This window comes from Colossoma macropomum, unplaced genomic scaffold, assembly GCF_904425465.1.
Source record: "Colossoma macropomum unplaced genomic scaffold, Colossoma_macropomum, whole genome shotgun sequence".
NCBI classification, from domain to species: domain Eukaryota; kingdom Metazoa; phylum Chordata; class Actinopteri; order Characiformes; family Serrasalmidae; genus Colossoma; species Colossoma macropomum.
In genome coordinates, this window is record NW_023494785.1 from 20,048,803 (window position 1) to 20,071,170 (window position 22,368).

The 22,368-nt window shown below is 37.4% G+C and overlaps 1 protein-coding gene across 3 annotated transcripts; it reads left to right on the plus strand.

Moving 5' to 3' along the window:
* The first annotated feature begins 30 nt into the window (after window positions 1-30).
* On the plus strand, window positions 31-22,134 carry LOC118818873 (protein lin-28 homolog A-like). Of its 3 annotated transcripts, none has more exons than XM_036586402.1 (5): window positions 31-669; window positions 4,084-4,135; window positions 7,571-7,758; window positions 14,690-14,877; window positions 21,188-22,134. In XM_036586402.1, the coding sequence occupies exons 2-5, from the start codon at window positions 4,102-4,104 to the stop codon at window positions 21,507-21,509; spliced, it is 732 nt and encodes a 243-aa protein (XP_036442295.1). In that variant the 5' UTR covers window positions 31-669; window positions 4,084-4,101; the 3' UTR covers window positions 21,510-22,134. The 3 variants fall into 3 exon arrangements, with proteins under 3 accessions (XP_036442295.1, XP_036442305.1, XP_036442313.1); XM_036586412.1 differs by lacking the exon at window positions 31-669 and adding an exon at window positions 899-1,114 and having other exon boundaries at window positions 4,087-4,135; XM_036586420.1 differs by lacking the exons at window positions 31-669; window positions 4,084-4,135 and adding an exon at window positions 6,973-7,128.
* The last annotated feature ends 234 nt before the right edge of the window (window positions 22,135-22,368 follow it).

The following is a 22,368-nucleotide window of genomic DNA, read 5'->3' on the forward strand; positions in this document are numbered from 1 at the left end:
CTCTCTACCTAATTAATACACGCATAAATAAATGACCTTGTAGCACCGTTTTAATAGATTCTAGTTTGATTTTACCGGCGAAACTGTGTGGACAATTGCAACTACTAATTTACTTGGAATTTTTTTTCAATACAATCATTATGAAAAGTATTTTGCACCTACAAAAATCTCAAAACTTTTTGTACAAGTAGTTAAAAACCGAACCACCTGATTAATAAAATGTGTTATTAAACTCTTAAGTTGTTTTTTTATCATTTCAACATTTCTCAAGAGGCTATTTAATATCTATAGATTAGATCACAATACAATGATCAAGATTAATTTCTCGTGGAAATGCGGAGAGCCAGTTTGCCAGGTTTTGCTACGTTTATGGTGTTGATCTTTTTTTACAAACTTGCTCCGTATATTAGAGAGTCACTGACTAGTCTGTACATACATATAGAAGGAGCTCTTAAGTTAATCACAGCAGCTCTCGAAGCCACTGTTCCTGTAAAACTCCAGGATTTTTCACAGAAGCAGTTGGTGCTTCCTACCACACACACAGCCAATCACCCCGTGACTACACAGAGTGAAAGGATGAGATGATCAGGGGCGCAGGTCCAGCAGAAGGAGACAAAATCACTGCTCTGTCTACTCAGCCATACTAGTCATCACTGCGCTGTTATTAAGGTAACTATCTGGCGCAGTGTTGTTGTGGACTTGTTTTGTTTCTTCTTCCACGTCCATTCACTATTGTATGGACTGGATTGTGCTAAATATTGTGTTTTCTTGAGTTGGTTGTGCTCGGTACACATCGAAGGGCCCATATTTTGGTAAAGAAGGCTGTTGATACTAATTTACCGCTGCGAGAGGGAGAGAGAGAGAGAGAGCCTCCAGTCCAGTCCTGCCCTCCTCGCTCTCATCGCGCTGGCCAGGTGATCTGATCTTACTCTGCTGCTAGTAGAGGGCTGAGCAGAGAGGACTATGAGTGATCGCAGCACACAGACTAAAGCACAGGCGAGCATCGGCCAGGAAAGCCCACTACACCGCGCTGAGCTCGCCTCCTCCTCCTTCAAGACATCCTGAACGTCCACTGCTTAGAAACCGATTTATTTACCGCGACGATGGCGAACTGGTAAGCAGCGTTTACGCCTCCCCTATTTAAAAACAAACTGCCGACTCATTTACACACTTCTGCACGCGTCAAAGACGTTAAACCCGTTTTAAAAAATCCCAAGCGTAGAGTATTAGCAGTATAAACTTTAGTTCACAAAATTACGCAGTTTATGAAATGGTTTTCAGTGAAGCGGTGTAGGCGACTCTGCCTTCCGGGTTGCTACGTAACTGAGCGCGCGTGCGCTCATTGGCTCACATCCAGCCGTTTATTTATTTAATATTTCTTCAGAAAATAACACACACTTTCACTGATTTAGTGATTTATATGCATTACATGGACAGAAGTATTGAGACACACCTCTTAATCATTAATTCAGGTGTTTTATTCAGTCCCATTGCCACAGGTATATAAAATTAAAAAAAAAACATAGCCATGCAGTCTAGCTTAGCAAACATTTGTGAAAGAATGGGTTGTTCTAAAGAGCTCACTGATATTTCTTCCCTCCTAGGTATTTCAACTCAACTGTGAGTGGTATTATCAGTGTCTGACCTCACAAATGCTTTTCTAGATGAATGGGCAAAAAGTCCCCCAAACACACCCCAAAATCTTGTAGAAATCTTCCCAGAAGAGTGGAAACTGTTATAGCCGGAAAGTGGGGACCAACTCCATATTAATACTTATGATATCAATTTAGTTAATATGAATTTATTCATATTAATACCTTATTGGATTTAGAATGTGATGTCATAAAATACTTTTGTCCATATAATAAATATATATATATATATATATATATATATATTGGACTCAACAGGAAAAAAAAAAAAACAGAATTCTGACAATTCACAAACCTGATGAGAATGAACTCTTTCCAGTCCTCAGTATTTCAGTAGCTTATAGTCAGAGTGGAAGTTACCAAAGATGGACACCAGGGGGCGAAATTCATGATTAATGCATTAACAAGACAATACAAGAAACACTTATAAGTGTGCTTAAGTGCAGGTCTGCAAAGAACCTGCGTCTTTGTCCAAGGCAGTTCTTGAATGATAACATCACTGCAAAACTGAAATAAAGAATTTGGAAAACTCAGTCCTGTTTTTCCACATACAGCCACATATAGCCTTAGTAAAACAGGTATAAGCTAAACCTGAGATCTTAAGAAATGTGCTTGTAGTGAGGGAAGAGATGTTTAACAAATTGGGACACTTGGTAGCCTAAGTAAGCCTATTTCTGTAGAAGCTTTCTTCTATGTGTTAGCTTTCATGTTTTATTTACTAGTACTGGTTGGTGTTGCTGGGACTTTATCTCTCTCAAATTTTCTTTGGGGACTGTTGCTTTGAACCAAGTGATTTCATTGAGGCCGAACTTCGAAGTCTAAGCTTTTTATTATTATTATTGTTATTTTATTTTACTGCTTGCACTGAATACATATCACACATACTGTGTGCAGCTTATTATTATGATTTACCTAGTGTGTGTCTTCTTTACTTTAGAGGTATACCATACAGCCTACTGTGATTTTTCTGTCTTTTCTAGGCTAAAAGAGACACATGAAGTAGGTTCTGTGAGATCCAAATATACTGTCTGATATTTGAACACACCTGGTCAAATTACATTTTGTTGATTTTCTAAGTGAAAACAAGCTGACGTTCTCTACAGAGAGCACACTTAAATATGGCATTCTTTCTGCTAATTTCAGTGCACAATTTTTATTTATTAGCTAAATTTAACATAAGGGGGAATAAAAACATAAAATATAAAATGTGCCTTAATTTTTGTACTTGCCACATTTTATGTTTATTTTTTCCCCAGTAAGTTAAATTCAGTAAATAAACAGTACTTGTGCATTAAAATGTGCAGAAGTGTTTTATCTGTAGAGGATGTGTTAATTTAATTTCACTTAGAAAATCAACAAAACATCTCAATTGACTGAGGCACCCAAGCTTTTGTATACGACTGTAAACCTATGTTAGCCTAGTGCTGTACTGAGATAATTTATCATGACATTTTCCAAATATATCACAGTATTATGGTATTTAATACTGTGATATATTTATGATATTTACTTTTGCATTAACAAAGGCAATGAACCCATACATGCTTACAAAAAAGTGCCACATGGAATTCTTTGAGCGATGCCAGAAAAGAACCTCTTTTTGGTTCCCTATGTTTGAAAAAGAGATTTGTGAATGTGAAGAACCGTTTGAAGATTTTAAATAATGTCCAATAGATGTAGACCAATTTAAAGTTTTTCCTTGAACCTTTACATTTCGTCCTCACATTTACACAAATGGTTCTCTAAAGAACCGTCACTTGAAAGATTTTGGCACATTTATTTTTCACATTTATAGTTCAGAATCCTGATACTTCATGCTAAAGGACTGTCTTACAAACTTGACATAACCTGTTTTGATTAGTCTGTTTTGTTTTGTTCTATTATAAAAGTGCACCAGAAGGAACCTTACAGTATTTTAAATGTTAAGCAGATAGAAATCATTTCAGTCATGGCAAGGCAAGTTTATTTATATAGCACATTTATTACAGTCTAAAAAGAGACAATTTATTTAGTTGTTATTTAGTTGTTTTTTTTATCTGAAAGACCTATCACATTACATATATTGAATTTAACTACATTTTTGTTTTCTACCCATACTGCTAAAATTAAAAATCAATATTGTGTGATACTTATACCAGTATACTGGTATAGACAATGGTATCAGCCAGTACCAACAGCCTGTAGTCAGTGGTACCTAAAGCTCCTTTAAAAGGAACTCAAAATGAACAGTTATCTTGGTTAAGCTTATTGGTTATAAGGAGGCTGCTTGTTAGTACAAATCTGGAAAACAGATCAATAGTGGGGTGCAAGAAATGTGAAATATTGTTAACCCACCAGATATTGTGTTTAACACATTATGATACATTCCAGACCTAGAAAGCTGTCATTATGAACGTAGTAGTTTTTTTCTTCTTTCGTTTCTTGTCTCCAGCAGGTTTTGGAGAAGACTATGAGCTCTCCAGGATCTGCCTCCGCAACTTCAGGTGGGTGGTGTTCAGCCCTGTTCCACATCCTACAGTGCAGATCTGCTTGAATAAAGCTTAAATCTGCTCCTAATGTATTATCCTGAATGGGTCAGCTTTCTTTAGCCCATTCATGACTAGCAACTAAATTTAGTATGATAATAAAAATGGTACAGAAATTGTTCTGAACGTCTAAAGTGATGTTGTTGTGTAAACTTACATATCTCCTCTTTTATTATTATTTTTTGTATTTTTTGGATTGCTTGTATTTTCATACTTTTATTTACAGTCAGATTTGGATTTTGTTTTGTTAAAATCAGTAGTTCCATGTGAGCAACAGACTGAATTTAATATGATTAATTAAATGATAAAAACTCCCCTTTTGGCCATATAGTTTGAGGAATTTCTTTAGATTTGTGGAAAGCTCAGAGAACATGTGGACCAAGGGACATTTTAAATGTCAGATTTGGACATTAATGAGTTAAATGCTGTCTGTCAAATCATCTCTCACTTTAGCTGCTGCTTACAAACTCAAACAATGATAGTGCTGTTTCTGTTGTCATTGCCTGCTGTGGTTGGTTTAATTAGGCTGCAGTATTTCAGGTTCTGTCGATTTTCACATGCTGAACCCCCAACCCCCATTTACACATTTGTCCTTGGGACCTACAGACGCTTGGAGCACCTTAATGTAGTTGCCTGTCAGCACTGTATTTTTAATACAATACTGTGAATTAATCAATGTTTTTTAATGATGTTCATTAAAAAGCTGTTGCAATGCATTTATATTTCATTTAAAATGTATCTGAACTGTGAATACTGAAACTACACGGGGGGTTATTAGCCGGATCTCTGCTTCATGTTCGCATATGCAACCCCCCCACAACACTATTTCACCTTTAAAAAGCCCAGAGCTTGGGGAAAGGGGGCTGAGCTGCTGGAAACTCGGTGGAAAGATGAGTATACACGAGTGAAGCAGTTTGGGGCAAATCGCTTTTTTGCTTCTTTTTTCAAGATTTTTTTAAAATATAATCAGACAGAGAAAGAGAGAGAGAGAGAGAGAGAGAGTGACATAGGTGGTCCTCTGAGACTCTCCCACACTTTAACAACCCCCACATGCAGCTGACAGTCAGTGCGTGACACGTTTCCTTCACACACTGATAATATGCAGATAACAAAGCAAACCGAGTTACTCTGCCCTGAAGGGAGCAAATAAGAAACGGTTTCTGCCGGAGAACCAGACACCAGACTCCACTACTTCTTTCATCTATTATAGGGCTTATTCTCGGAACGGGTGTATTAACGCTCACTTATTCTGAACCTGCACTGTGAGAGTAAACAGTTGAATATCCCTCACCTCCGCCTGCTGCATTTCCTCTGTTCGTTCATTTATGAGAATCGTGTGATAAGCTGTTAATTAGACTAAACTGTTCAGGTTATTTATAGGAAATTCGGGAGAGCCGTGGCGAACTGTCCCGTAAACCGATCAATCTGTACACATGTGAGATGTTATAAGATGTTTCACTGTGATCTGATGGAAAATATGTACAGATAATTCACTGCAGCGCGGCTTTAATTTCAAACCGCTGTATGAAAACCTTTAGGCTGGAGGCTAAAGCAGCACATACGTTTAAAACATGTTGAACTGTCACTGGGAAACGCTACTGCGGGTACAGCGTGCAGAAAGATAATGCTGAATTAATCGAAAATAGCGTAAATAGCAGGTCTCAGTCTAATTATAGAGTGGATATGATGTTTAAAAACACGTCCAAACCTTTTTCTCAAACAGACAGCCGATCTTCATTTTCACTCATCTTTCAAAGAAGAGAAGCGTGTCTGTGTGGCGCCTTTTCCGTCTGCCGTGATCGGCACTTAGTACCCCTGGTTTAGCTCAGTGCTGAGCTCCAGTCCATCTGAGGGGCTTATGAGGTGGAATAAAGTCAGCAGGCTGCCTACAGCACTGACAGGATACATAAACTACATCACAAACATTTCTTTTTCAGACGCTCTTCTCTGAACAAGCTTGGTTTCCAAACAAAGGCTGGATGATTTTTTTTCATGTTTTGCATTTGCTAAACTGACCTGTAGAACATGTGGGGCTGGAAAAGGTAAAGAAATGCAAGTACACAAAAGTTCTGCTGAAGTTGTAAAAGTTCTCCTTTTACACACTTTTCAAAACGCGTCTTCAGTTTATGGGCTCATAGTTTGAACACTATTCTAGGAGCATTATAGTAGCAGTTACTTAAATGTTTAAAAAAATAGCCTATGCCTGAAGCTCAGTCATAGATAACAGAATTAATTTATGGTGCCCTCAGTGGGCTGCGGCATGTTTTAAGTATAGCTGCGTACGGTAACATCGCTAAAAATGTGTGATAAGACCAGACACTGGACTGTAGTTTTTAAACCAGTAGCCCAAATCCATAGTTCATGGTTTAGGCTACTAATAACTACTGGATACTGCTAGTACTGTTAACTATTTACACAGCGTTACTGTCAGTTTATCAGTAGACTTGTTCTTACATGAGTTTTCTGTTGCATCTCTTATTTACAAGGTAGCCATCAATTCACAAACTGAACATATAATTCAAAGTCTTTCTCTCTCTCTCTGTCTCTGTCTCTATCTCTCTCTCGCCTGATCCTTTAGCCTTTAGGAGAAGTTAACGTGTTCAGTGAATACTCCCTGTGCATGTTTCTCAACGACGATTGGCTGCTCCGAGGCCAAGGCAGCCCAAACCCCTCCTCCAAAACGCTCACTCGGAGAGAAATGAGATGCGAGTCATTGGCATAGGCACATGGGAAAGTGGACTGTGGGCGGAGAGAGAGAGAGGGAGTGAAAGGGGGGAGTGCACTAGAGTAAAAGGCCGTCTGTTGTACTGCGCACGCTAGATCATGCCCGCAACATTATGGTTTGTTTAAAGCATTGTATTAAATTTCTGAAGAGGATCAAACGCTTTCTAAGGAGGATTTACACTCTGAGAAGTTTGGAAGAAGGGAGTCCAGGGAAAACATGGCCGAAGGTATCCTATATGGTTGTAGCGACCGTCCCCGCCGCTGCTCTCGCTGGTGCTGTAGCTAAGTCCACTGGTGTGGCGCCTTGTGTTTGAAATGCACGGCTTTACCTCTGTTTACTCCCTGAGGAGATAACCAGACAGGCTGCGTTCGCCTGCCCGATACCCCGGGCTGGTGTTTTAAGACGCAAGGCAACACCTGTTTTGTTTCACTAGACTACACTAAGCTCGTAGTGTGATGCCTAATTTTGGTTGAGGCTACACATTCATTTTAGGATTACTGATAAGTAGCCTAGCCTGTAACAAAATACACTGTATTTGAAGTTTATGGCCAAATGCGCCTAGCAGAACTGAGCACCCGAGCGTGGAAACCCCATTGCTCCTGTGCCGGATAGAGAGGGGTTTATTAATAATGTAGCCCGTGCTAACTGTCTCTTCTTTCCAACCTCAGGAGGTGTGGGCAATGGTCGAGGGAGCCTTCGGACGTCTGCCGAGTCTGAGGAGGGAACTGACCCCTTGCCCATGTACGGCACAGGCCACTGTAAGTGGTTTAATGTACGAATGGGCTTTGGATTCATATCGATGACTAGTCGCGGAGGAAATCCTATTGATCCTCCATTGGATGTGTTTGTTCACCAAGTAAGTTTACCTCAAGTTTACCGCCGAAAACTAAAAGAGCTTAAGGGAGCAGATAACGCTGCTCTTCTACTTCTAGGCCTGTTCTTGTTTAACTCGTCAGAGGGCTAGGCCTAAGCTCACCGAGCACTTCGGTAGCACCTCTCTCACGCACATCTAGCCTCTGTCTAATCATACTTGTTTGTCCATTCTTGTACTTTTCCCCACCTTAATACTTTTAAGTTACAGTGACGTATCGTGTTGCCATGTTGAGGTTCTGTTACACCATCCTTGCTTGTTCGTTCGACAGCAAAACCATAGGCCACATCTTTACACTTGCCAGCAAAAGGTGGCGACGAACTTTGGTGTTGATGAACGTTGTTTTTTCTCGTTAGTCTACAGTGGACGTCGCCATTTGCAAGAAACAGGACTGGTCATTTGGCGGGTCTTTTTAGAGGCAGGTTTAACCACCAACCACCACGACAGTTGGAACGAGAAAGAATCCATTGACTCATTCAGCCGTACGCTATAGCCTAGGGTGGAAAAGATCATCAACAACACGAGCCTGGGCTTATTTCTTAATTATTCCAGTACTCACCAAGTTTTCTGAAGAATCTTTAGTGATCTTGTAGCACTGTTCAGGTTTTACTGGGTTTTTTGCCCTCCTACAGGCCCAGCTGTTACACTAGTGTTACAAATGTGTAAGGCCTAGCTAGCTGCACTGATTGTGTTTCACATCCAAATGTTGGGCTAACAGCACCAAACTCTTCACCCGTTTAGTACTGCTGTGTTGTCCAACTAACCAACAGTATTTTCCTTCACATCAGTGGGTACATGCAGCATTAGACTCTCAGATTTATTTGCACGTCTTGCTTTACTTTTTGAATTATTGCTACAGTGTCAGAAAAAAGGGTACTGTACAGGTACGTTTTGTCCGCCAAGCTACAGACAATGTAAATGCCCACAGAAGCACAACATGGTCATGAAGATTCAGCCATGTTAAATGAGTTTTAAAGATACACCACGTTTACGTTCACATAGAAAAGGTGCACCTTTTCATAGCTTAACTTTTTAAAAAGAAATATAAAAAAAGCTCTAGTCAGGACAGAACGTAAAAAAAAGTACTAAATTAGAAACACCTAAAACAAATAATTGCAGCAGAATATGGTACAATTATGTTCCCTAAAAAGATATAGAAAACATGCCTTAGAGGCTTCCACCTCAGGGACAGCATTTGTACCCAAAAGTAGTATCATACCTTTTTTTCTGAGAGTGTACAACACCCACTTGACTTTCTCCATCTTTCCATATGTGATGTTTGTATTGTAAGGTTTCCAGCATGGATATTCATATGATGTCATCAGGGGCCACAGTGTCTACAGATTTTTGTGTCCCAACATGCAATGCATCATCTGATTAGGTTCTCTTCTTTAAGCAGGGCTTGTGCCTGGAATCAGCTGATGTTGGGCAAGGTTGAAACAAAGACCTCTACACATGGTGAATCTGACTGTGTACCTTAACGTTTAGGATGCAAATCTCCTCATGGAAAGCGAGCCCCTTTTTAAATAGAGCTCTAGGGTTTGGTTGCATGTTGTGTGCATTGATTTAAGCAGTAATTCGCCCTTACAATCATCTCTCCCTTCCCAAAATGTAACCTGTATGGCACAGTGGGAAGATGTTTTCATAAAAATTGTAATATATTAAAGAATAAGGAAGACTAAGAAAAATGTATGTTGTGTAATGGTTGTGTGGACTGTTACATTGTGATTTTTTTTCCCTACAGTGCTTCTATTTAATACGTAAATTGAAAAATTAGAATATATAATAGAATATATAATATGTCCTGTTCTAGTTTCATGACTGGTGTTGTCACCAGGTAGTAATATGCAGCCTACAAACATGACATGAAATGTGTTTCTGATCATTGCGAAAGCAAGTGTCTACCACCAGAATGTCTTGTTGAATGTGCAAAGCTTGATAATTGAAATGTTTCCAGAAGATGAGCTCAGTTGTTTTTCCAGTTTTAAACTCACTGCTTGTGTTTTGATGCGGCTGATTATAATAAATATCATAATTGTTTTCCCCTCAAAACATGCTGTATTTGGAATGTGACACGTTCCACCTATTCTGCCTGTCATAACAAAAGTATATTGCTTATCAGGATGTTTCTTTATGGGAGAGGTGGCTGGTTTAATAAGAGATGGAAACGATTTTAAATGGGGCCTCTGGAAAGTGTCTGGTTATTGTGCTCAGCCCTGGTATATGAGTGTGGGGGAAGGGTTTCTTTTGATCCATTCTCTGTGAGGTGAAACTATGGCAAAAAAGCATGCATGAAACATTGGTTATGAATTTTAGCTGTGTAAGATTTCTTTCTTTTTAAATTGTACCTGCAAATGCAGTAGGAGATTGACTTGGATGATTGCACTCATTTCCTGCATGTTTGTGTTGTCCTTTCAGAAGGTTAGATTTTGTTAGTGCGCTGGGAGGACTATGTGGGCCCCTGGTAAGATTAACTAGCAGCCCATTTCACCGTTTGGCATGCAGGCCCCACCCTTCTCAGCTAATACCAGGCTTTGTTTCTCTTGCTCATGGGCTTTTTTTCTCTTTTCCTTCAAAAAAGAAGAAAGGATGAAAAAAGCCACCTTCTGTTCACGTGACTTCCTCTTGTGAGTCATCCATAGATGCTTGATCTCTATTGGGAGGAGCAGAAATGCCTCTGAGTGAGTGGCCTCTCATGCTTGCCAGAAACAGTTTGTAATCTCTTGTTGTCATTATTCGCTTCTGTCCTGAAAACACTGTCATTTACAATCAGTTTCCAAATACGACCATCAAGATCTGTTCTTGCATTTGTTCACTGTATTTTTTTCATCTAATTTGAAATTCTAATTTGTCTATTCACCTTTATGCCTGCTATTGTTCTCAAGAGACACACAGATTGTTTTTAGTCTGTTGAGGAACATATAAAGGGATTAGTTTTTATTATAGACCACTTTCAAGAGTTTTAGATCTTTTTTTATGATATATTTTGTTGGGAGTGAGCTTTACACGTGCAATCTATATCAATGCTATGTTATGATTAATACCACATTTATGAGAGAAATAAAAAACATCTTTTTTGCATTATAGGTCAGCTGTTACGCTTTTCAAAAACATATCCAATATTATATCCAAAATTAAAAATGGATATAGAGCATTTTGTAATGAAACTCGTCATATAGTACTGTGCAAAAGTCTTGGGAAGCCATGAAATAATTGTCAAACTATTTCTCTCAGCAGAAAATGTATTATCACCTGTAAAAAAATATATAACACTAGAATACATACAGATAAACAAGAACAAACAGGAGTGAAAAGTTATCAAGACATTGACTAGAAAAATAGGGTTAGAAGAATGCAGGTTTGGTTTCTGATTTTTGGAGCACTTCATTGCATAGATCTGTTAAATTCCATCAACAGATTTAATTTAATGAAGGTTTGATTAGGTAAACTACACAGAGGATGGTAACTGTAAATACTGGGCTTCCACGATGAGAGCTTTGGAAATGGAAATGATTAACGCAGTGAAAGACATAAAATCACAATTTATTTTTTATTTGTTAGTTACATTTTTTCTAATATTAGTGGGATTTTTTATTTTATTTATTTTTTTTAAACAAATAAACACCTACTGCCCAGAAAAATAGCTTAAATAGCTGTACATTTTCATATGGTCTAAGAAGTTTGTACTGTATGTATATATACATCAGTGGTGTCATAACAAAACCACGTATCTCCAAACTGATAACTTTACAGCAGAAGGACAAAAATGCCCTTAATTTTTAATGCCTTAAAGTTTTAAATGTTGGACCATTTCTGTTGGTCCATTCACCATGAAATGGACTTGAGAAGTTAATGATTACTGGTGTTTCTAAATGACATTGTCAGTAGTGTTTTTAAATAAATACAATAATAATAATAATAATAATAATAATAGTTGTGATGTGACAGTGACAATATTTCCCAGTTGAAAATGTATGTGCTCCTTAAATCTGTTAAAGGTTTTCATGCTAATCTTCTGTTGGTGTATCAGTGTATTCATATGTCAGGGATGGCTGCTCCCTCTTTCAAGCTACCCTCCTTTGTTACACATCCTCTCTTCACCCATCCTTCAATCCAAAACAGCCAAGATGGCTGCCAGTCAAGCTGCTGAAAGCTCATGACTAAGGACAGTTAAAAAGAGACAGAGCAGGACTAGAATGTTTGTCTCAAGCTAAACTAGTGTTTTGTATTCATATTCAAGTTAGTTGGTTAGTTAAAATGCTCTGTGTATGTAAAAAGCACAAATTCTACAGCATTAGGCTACAGATGTGTTACCCAGACTGTTAGCATTATTAGTGGATAAGGGGGAATGGACTGCAGGTCGTGGATCCTCGTTGTAATGTAGGTTGTTGATTCACTGTAAAATTCTGTTAATGTGTAGTAAAAAACATTTTTTCTTCCACTGATACAGAATGGAGCTCTGAATGCAATGACCGCTAATTAAAATGTATTATTATTATTGTTGTTGTTGTTGTTGTTGTTGTTGTTGTTGTTAGAGAAGTATGTTTTATTTACACTCTGTATAATAATTGAGTGTTATTGATTAAAATATTTGGTTCTTTGCCTTTACAAACTGATATTTGAATGATTCCATTGTGAAGTGTGATCATTGTAAATTGATTAAAAATAGTACATCAAGATATTCTCATCACTTAATGCATATATATATATATATATATATAATATTTCAATTTATTTAAATATATTCTATGTAAGCATTTAAGCATTGCTGATGTTTTTGTGTTCATAATTGTTTTTTATTGAAATCAGTTTTTTTTACTGGAGGTGTAACATTAAAAGCAACTGTCTGAAAACTCCCCACAGAAATCAGTAAAATAGTTTTTAATGTGTGTATGAAAACATGCATTTTATACAGAATATTTGCAGCAGAGTTAGCTTTTTCTAATTCTTCTAATAAAGATGTTTCACATGTTTTTGGTGCATGAATTGTTAAACTGAAAAAAGCTTTGTTAGTTATTTTAGAATAACTGTAGGATTGTGTCCTTCTAAAATATTATTCTTAAAATAACATTGCATGGTGTTTGATTTTTAAAAATATATTTTTAAAAATATAAATACAATTAAGTTTACATGTAATCTGGGATATAATTGTATTCATTACATGTTTATCACATATTCAATAAATATGTGATAAAATATTTGTAAACTGTCAGATTCAGACCATGGTTTGAAATAGTTGCATTATTGTAATCTTTAATCTGTAATATTGTTATATTCTACAGCATGTAAAAAGATTGATAGAGCATTGTTCACTTGGACTTTTTATTCTACACTGTAAAAAGTGTCTCGTCAGATCTAGTTAAAAAAACTATTTCATGTGGTAACAAGTAACCAAAAGCTTGTTTGAAATCTTTTCATTTAAAATGTATTTGTTACTTGATTTGTTTTTACAGATTTTGTTTTACTCTGAGCAGTAAATAATATTAATTGTTTATGCATATGCATTATTATTATAGTTTAAATCAAGACAATCCAGATAATAATATTGACAGATAAATGAAGCATTGTAGCATACAGGGTTATACTCAAAAGTTCATCATCTCATGAATTGCTTAAATCTTAAGAATGCTTTCTTGATGATGGTTGTTATTGCAGTGTTTTTTTGGTATATTGTAATGTTTGCAGAACAATGATTACATATTTGTTGCATCTGTGCAACTTCAGAGAGCCCACATCCTACAGTTTTCTTGTTTTGTTTTTATTATTATTTTTTTTAAATAATGAAGTCATTTATGACATTTGGGGTTTTATGTGCCAAAAACAGTTGTAACAAATTTTTATTTGACAGTTTTCTAACCTTTCTTTATCAATTAAACAAGCCTTTTTGGTCTCTGTGTTTTACAGACAGATTTATGTAAGTGAGCTCTGTTCTGATTTAATGCCCTGTACTCATTCAAAATGCAGTTCATCCTGAAACGCTCCTTATAACTTCAGTGTGAGTGGGCAGAGCTAAACTGCTGTAGACTGAATTGGCGAATTGATGTAAAGGCATTGATTTTCGTGACACTGCAAAAACCGTTCAGATGGGTTGTTTTTGCAGCTCAGTTTTCAAATACTGGACTGAAAAAAATTTACAAAATAAAGTGGGGGAAAATTGTTTTCCACATTAAGAGTCATTTTACTTGTCTTTTAGAGCACAAATATGCCTTTTAGAGTCACACATACTGACTGCAGCAGATATTATACATGGCACCCCAAGCATTTTGAGAAATTTTTCCTATTGTTGTATCAGATGGCATGACTATTCCATATCATCCAAGACTGGTGTATCTAAATGTGTCTTTATAACTAATTAATGTAACTAATCATATCCTCATTTATTGCTGAATTTTTAGTAAAGGATTTTTTTTACTTATTTGTTTATGCATACATTTGTTGTTTAACAAGTAAGTGTTGTAGGGATGTAAAAAAACGAATTTCACGATACAATATTTATTGCAGTTTTTGCACCGTGATATGATACATTTTCGATACAGGAGAAAAAGAAATGACATGTAAATGGTTTTGGTGTGCAATAAAGGAAATTTATTTAATTAATCCTTTATTTATTCACAAGGTTGTCTCTTTTATAATTATCACAGTGTTGTTCTTAACAGAACAATGGAAACTATTCCCATTTATGTTAGTATGTCTGGTATGATGAATACATTTTATCTATCTGTATCTTTAACCCTCATATTGTTACAAAAATATATTCATGTTTTTCCTAAAGAATGCTGTTACATTGGCATTCAAATATTCATAATTCATAAATATATATACATTTGATCAGATGGTGTGAAACTGCCTGGTTGTCTTTTTACTTTTCTTTTTGTTTATCATGCAGTTTGTGATGCTCCTTTCTGCTCTCTCTCAGAGTAAGCTGCACATGGAGGGTTTTCGGAGTCTGAAGGAAGGCGAGGCTGTAGAGTTCACCTTCAAGAAGTCCTCTAAGGGCCTGGAGTGTGTGCGAGTAACGGGGCCTGGAGGAGTCCACTGCGTGGGCAGTGAGAAGAGACCCAAAGGGAAAAGCATGCAGCAGAAACGAAAGCCAAAGGGAGACCGGTGAGTGGGCAACAGTGCCTCAGAGCTCTTTTCTGCAGGTGCAGTAGTCAGGATTTTCTTATCAAGGCCATGGTGATGTGGATTCTTCTGTAGGCTGGGACTTATTGGTGTTGCATGATTGAAAAATAAAGAAGAAGTGGACCAGTCATTGGTTAGTCATAAAGCTGTGATGCATCATGTTGTTGAGCTTTCAAATGTTTCATTTGTTTGAGGAATACGTGGCCAGTAGTATGTATACTGTATGTTTCATGTTATTTTGAGTAGTGATGGGTGGTCCCTTAGAGTCCTTTTGAGAGAGGCTGCCCTGCCTCTCAGGCTGTTGCTCTGTGGGTCTGTGTCTGTTGCCATGGTTTTATCGCAATAGTGTGTGAGAGCTTTTTTTTCCCTGCTAAATTGCTGCTATTTTTGCTGGGGTTTGGGTGAAAGCACAAGTTGTTATAGCATCGTGATTTTGGTTGATACATGTACAGCGCAGCAAAGCTCAAATTTACTCACGATCTTACCTAGCTAGAATTACATTTTGCTAAAGGCTAACAGCCACATTTTATCATTAGACATCAGTGCTAGCATTTGAAGACATCATGCATAGATATTGTTGGTTTTCAACCTAATCTTATACCAGCTGTGGCTATTTGCAATATTTCTGACTCTGCTGTAGCCCATGGAACAAGGTATTATATACTTAACAAAGAATTCTTAACATAAAGGACATTCTGTCGTGTAAGCCTTGGTTTTCTTTGACCTTAATATCCTATTAATATGGCAATTTTTTGTTTATGAGCTAGAACCTTTAAAGCTGAAAGAAATTGGCTTGGAACCTAAACATATCATTAAAGTGCATTATAGTGCCACCTCTAACCAGGGTAGACTAGCCTATATAATAGAGATGCACTAACCATGAATTTTTATGGCCGATTTTTAGCACAATGAATCATGCATAATTATTCTTTGACATGTTGGTATAGATGTAGCAGCAGCATTTAAATACAGTGCAAGTGCACTTTCTTGGCTCATTTACACCATAAAATTGCAGCACAGTTTTGTAGAATAGGCTCGTTTATACACCAAACTCTTTAATTTAAAATTAAATAAAGGGGAAAACTGGTTGAGGGAACATTGACTTTCCACAATAAGATCCTTTAATTTAACTCTTTTAGAGCACAAATATGCTTTTCAGAGTCACACATACTGACTGCAGCAGATATTATACATAGCACACCAAGCATTTTGAGAATTTTTTCTATTGTTTGTTGTCTCAGATGGTATGACTATCCCATATCACCCAGGACTTGTTGATTTCTAGCTGTGCCAGCCATGAAATCTGAATCATCATGTGGTTAAGTGGGTGGAGATGGTATGATTGTGGTTAAGTACTTAAGTGCCTAAGGCTGTGTGCTTTGCCAGTGTATCCAATTGTGTCTTTATTCACATAACTATTCATATTCTCATTTATAATTGAACTTTCAGTAAAATATTTCCACCAGTGTTGCTCTGATTTTACTTATTTGTTTATGTGTGCATTTGTCTTTTAAATATCATGGATGTTGTAAGGATGTAACAATACATAAATGTGATACTGTAAGCTTTTGCACCAGGAAATGGCATGTTTTCGATACAGGAGAAAAAGAAATGACAACATTCATTGTGCTTTTTTATTTTGGATAAAAGTTTGATTGCCTATATAAGGCTGCAACGTCAGGTACATTTCTAGTACTTTATAATTACCAAATATGCAAAATAAACAAAATACTTGCTCACTAATGGGAAAAACATTTTTGTAATTTTTTTTTTTTTCAATTTTCAATTGGTTGCATGAATCAAATAAAGTGCTACATTACAAGTGAGAGACAACTGGCTGTTTACCACAATGAGTCATAGATAATTATACTGACATTTTGGTATAGATGCAGCAGCAGCATTTAAACACAGTACAAGTACACTAAACTCGCTCATTTACTTCATAAAATTGCAGCACAAATCTGCCAAAATAAAAACAAAAATTGCTGATTTTGTATTTTGAACAAAAACAATGCCAATTCCAATCTTGACCGATTCTGATTGTGCATCTCTACTAAATAACAATTTGTCATCAGGTATTTAAAGTACAGTGTTGGGAAAAGTCACTGGGCAAATCATACTGATGTGAATGCTTGTCTTTATAGCCACAACTGCATACTGTGACTATGCAATGGCACACCTTCAAGACAATGTTATAACTTTAAAACTGCACCTTAACTTAATATCTTGTCAAAAAATCTACAGCCCTAGAGAGCAATTCTGTAACTCTTCTTTTGATTAGATTCTTTTCATGATTACCAGAATATGGTCTGTCTGAGGTGATTAGAAATATCATCACTGTCCAAAAAAGTCTCCAAATGGCTTTTTACTTTTAATGTAAGTTAATGGGAAGAGATTTTATTTCAAGCAGTTTTGGAGCATTTCTGTTGGTCCATTCATCATGAAATTTGCACACAATGTAGGGGGCTGCTGCTGTGCTAAAACAAAAATCAACAAAAAAGAAGATACTTGGTTTTATTTTTTTATTTTATTTTTTTTTCTGACAGCAACAATATGCACCATGTTTTTTCCACCTACACCTCTTATTTTCAAAGCAAAGGACTTTTAGAGGGTCTGTGCAAATTAGAACACAACCTACTGGAGCTATGCAGACTGAAAAGGAATCAAGGTATGATAGGTAGGCAAGAATGAATCCCAAATTCCACTGCCCCTCCCCCTTCCTGTTCACACTCTAATTGAAGATGCTACCATGCAGGACCCCCCACAAGCCTCATGCTCGATCACTCAGAAGTTTGTTTCCTTGTAAAGAGCTGGTGAATGCATTGAGTATGCCACCTTTCTAATAAAGTTAGAAGATTTTGTTGTTCATACTGAAAGGTCACATACAGCTCAAAATATATGATAAATGATCCACAATGTAGGACTGAGGGACTTGAAGCTGAAATGTGTGGCATGTTGTAAGACAGTTGGGGGAAAAATGTGGGAAGTGCATTCCCCCTGTTGCCTCTCATCCTTCATGCCTGACCCTGCATAAGAAAGTGTAGGTCATGTAATTAGGTATATGGAAGACATATTATCAGAACCTGTATTGAAGCCTACAATAATCAGCAGTACAATAGTCAGCATAGTTCAAAAACCTGTTAATTCTTTGTAGCAACAAAAACATCTAAATGTTTGCACAACAGTGTTTTCTAAACAAGTGGGTAAAAAAAATTATCTAGGTCTTTAGAAAATCAAATGTGTTGCTTTGAGAATTGGTAGGAATTTAGATAGTAGCATAGCAGTCACACAACACAGGACAGTTATAATAATAAGGGTGATATGATATAAAAAGAAGAATATGTACAAAAAATATCTACAGGCATATATACAACTAGAAATATACAAAAATATGCAATAAGATCTATTCTGAGATAAAAAGGTAGTGCAATAATGAATGTACAAGAAAGCACGGGTAATGGCGTATAATGACAATACTGAATAAATATGTGCATATATTGGTACTGAAATAAAGTGTCTAGGTGTGGAGTGTCCAGATGTGCAAGATGTGCGATAAGGTGTGCAGAAGTGCAATCTGTACAATAAGGTGTCCATATGTGCAGATAGTTAAAATAAACCTATAATTTAGCATGAGAGATTCAGTCCTCATCTGTCCTCTTCTCTCTTCTGGCCCCACTGGGAAGAGTTGAAGAGCCTAATGGCTCTAGGGACAAAGGATCTCCTAAATATTTACCATATTCTGATATAAACAGAAAGTATTATAATTGCCCGATTGACTAGCTTTGACAATAATTCACCACAGTTTCAAGAAGTTCCTGCTTGTAAAAGGCTTTTCCACAAAAAAAGTTGGATGCAAACAGGGACAACATATGCAGGGTAAACTCGGCCCAAGTGGGACACTTTTTGGTAAATATACCAGGAGACCCTCATAAAAGCTATATGTCTGCATATTTTTTTGTGATTTTGTGGCTTTGACATGTCTCGTGCTCTAGCAAGCAACCACAGCTTAGGCTTCGTCTGACTCAGTTTGATATAAATATTAATCTGTACCACTTTTCATTCTGTCCTCTCAACACCTATTTCACCCCTCTTCTTCTGTCCTCTCTGCCTTTTCCCTGGTCCTGGTTTATGTACCATTTTGCAAAAAAAGATAAATATTTTTATAAGGTCTACATGCAAAATAATTCCACACAATAGGTTATTAATTTGAAGCATGTAAGCCTAAAAAATGATGTAATATAAAATAATGTAAAAAATAATGTATATACACAGTGAAGCCCGAAATTATTCATACCCCTGGCACATTTTGACTTAAAGTTATTTTTATTCAACCAGCAATTTTTTTTTGACCGGAAATGACACAGGCATCTCCCAGAAGATAATAAGACAAAGTACAAGAGGCATCATTGGGGAAAAAAAATATTCCTCAGCTTTTATTTACATTTGAACAAAAAGTGGCATGTCCAAAATTATTCATACCCTTTGCAAACTGTCACAGTCTATGGGAAAATCCAAAGTTCTGTACCATTTTCAAATAGTCCAAGCTGTTCTAAAGCATTCTAATTACGCTCATTCATTGGGAACAGCTGTTTTAATCAACTCAACAGGTCAAAAACAGCAGCTCTCTGCAGTTGGTTTGTGGACAGTCATGGCTAAGACAAAGGAGCTCACTAAGAACCTGTGGCTGCGCATTGTGGCTGCTCACAAGGCAGGAAAGGGCTATAAGGCCATATCTAAATGTTTTCCAGTTCCAGGGGCTACAGTGCAAAGTATTATTCAAAAATACAAGACATTCCGCACGCTGGAAAATCTCAGAGGACGTGGTCGGAAGCCAAAAGTGACACCTGTGCTGGCCAGGAGGATAGTGAGAGAGGTGAAAAAGAATCCAAGGATCACCACCAAGGCCATCCTGGTGAATCTGGGCTCTGCTGGTGGCAACGTCTCAAGGCAGACAGTCCAACTGACACTGCTGGGTTCCACAGACACAGACCAAGGAGGACGCCACTTCTCCAGAAAAGGCACACAAAAGCCCGCTTGGCCTTTGCAAATGCTCATCTGGACAAAGAAAAAGACTTCTGGTCTTCTGTTTTATGGTTAGATGAAACAAAAATGGAATTGATTGGCCACAATGATGTATCCTTCATTTGGCGTAAAAAAGGAGAAGCCTTCAACCCTAAAAACACCATCCCCACTGTCAAACATGATGGTGGGAACCCAATGATTTGGGGATGTTTTTCAGCCAGTGGACCAGGGAACCTAATCACAGTAAACGGCACCATGAAAAAAGAGCAGTACATCAAGATTCTCAACAACAACATGAAACATTTCAGCACGACAACGACCCAAAACACACAGCAAAAGTGGTGAAGAAATGGTTAGCGGACAAAAACATTAACGTTTTGCAGTGGCCCAGCCAGAGTCCTGACTTGAATCCAATTGAGAATCTGTGGAGGGAGCTAAAGATCAGGGTGATGGCAAGGAGACCCTCCAATCTGAAAGAGTTGGAGCTCATCGCTAAAGATGAATGGGCAAAAATACCAGAGGAGACATGCAAAAAGCTGGTCAGCAATGATAGGAAGCGTTTGATTGCTGTAATAGCCAATAAAGACTTTTCTATTGATTTATTGAGAAGGGTATGAATAATTTTGGACATGCCACTTTTTGTTCAAATGTAAATAAAAGCTGAGGAATATTTTTTTTCCACAATGATGCTTCTTGTACTTTGTCTTATCTTCTGGGAGATGCCTGTGTCATTTCCGGTCAAAAAAAAATTGCTGGTTGAATAAAAATAACTAAGTCAAAATTTGCCAGGGGTATGAATAATTTTGGGTAATTTCGTGTAAATATATACATATATATGTGTAGTGTGTGTGTGTGTGTGTGTGTGTGTGTGTATATATATATATATATATTATATATATATATATATATGAAAAGTACATTGTGTTGTTCCATTATGACCAATTATGCCCAAAACATGATGTTGATCAATGACAATTGCTAAACAACAAGAACCCTTGTGGTTAAGGTTGAATAATGGTATTGGAATCATATTGGTATTGACAGATAAATGCTTAAAAAATGATCTGATAATGGATAGCAACCACAATTTTAACTACTTGTAGTAATTTTTCAAGGTACTTACATTTGATTGTCTTCAGCAGTGCAGCGTAAAGCTTATTTGTCCCACTTTACCTGATACCCTGCTGTTTCTGCCCTGTTTTGCCATCTATTTCTATTTAATTTGGTTGGCTTATGTTAGATTGCTGATCAAGATTCTCTCTTCTGTCAGATGTTATAACTGTGGTGGTTTGGACCATCATGCCAAAGAGTGTTGCCTCCCTCCACAACCCAAGAAGTGCCACTACTGCCAGAGTGCCGCCCACATGGTGGCACACTGTCCGCACAAAGCGTCCTCAGCTGCTCAGGGAAGGTACAGCTTAGAGCCGCCTGCCTCCAGCTCAGGCCAAGCCCCAAGCCCTCACAGCTCAGATGCAGGCCAAAGAACCTCCTACTCGTCTCAGGACTGCTCCGCCTCCAGCAAACCCTCCAGCTCCCCTGAAGACCCCACAACAAAAGCTGCCTCATCACAGAGAAAAAAGAGGAAAAAATGAAGTCCCTCTCTCGGTACACCTTGCAATCTCTCAGGCTGCCTCATCTTATCCAGGTCCCCATTGTAAGCATACTGCTGCACGCACCCTACCTCAGACTGATAAGTAAGGCCCAAACTGATGTCTCTGGAACTCTTGAGCCTCACACGAAGGAGGAAACGTTTGCTGCTCTCTTTATTCATAATCAACTGAACTCCGAACAGGATTTGGAAAGCCAAAAGTGGGTTTCCAGTGCTTTAAAGAAACTTATACCTCATGCACAATGTACACCTATGCATCATTTTGCTCATTTTTGTTAGCTCTGTATTCTGAATCATGTTGTCTAATGTGAATGTGGTCCAAACAATTGAAGAAATGCAGTGTTTTTTTAAACCCTTGATTTTTGTAGGCACACTGAACAATTTTGAGCCAAAGAATCCAAGAGATTTTTTGAGGTTTTGAACAAGCTACTTGTCTTTCTCAGCAGCCTTATTTCACTGCTTCTCATCTAGTTTTAGAATGGCGGAAGGAAATCAGAGATGATGTCTGATCAACTTCTGTCTGTTAAAATAAGATGTTAATAAGAGCAATCATGGAACTGCACTTCAGACTGCAGAGATTTTTCGTTTACATCCTTTCCGTCATGTTCTGAATTGTAACCATCAAAGTATTGACCCACTTTGTATAAATGGTTCAAATTTTAAAGAATCATAACAGGTGTGTCATCATAATGACTCTAATGTACTGTTGTCTCTTGATACTGTTAGATTGTTTCTATGATCTCTGTGACATTTAAATATTAGTGGGATGAAGCCTTTCACAGGCCAGTCTAGACTAATGTGCTTTTTTGCACTAATGTTAAGGTGTGCCAGCACAATTTTAG

Bases quoted from the DNA above. Each gene is read 5' to 3' on its own strand.
- LOC118818873 (XM_036586402.1), top strand. From the start codon at position 4,102: ATGAGCTCTCCAGGATCTGCCTCCGCAACTTCAG. The intron at 7,759-14,689 runs GTAAGTTTACCT...GCTCTCTCTCAG, and splicing joins TGGATGTGTTTGTTCACCAA to AGTAAGCTGCACATGGAGGG. The intron at 14,878-21,187 runs GTGAGTGGGCAA...CTCTTCTGTCAG, and splicing joins CGAAAGCCAAAGGGAGACCG to ATGTTATAACTGTGGTGGTT.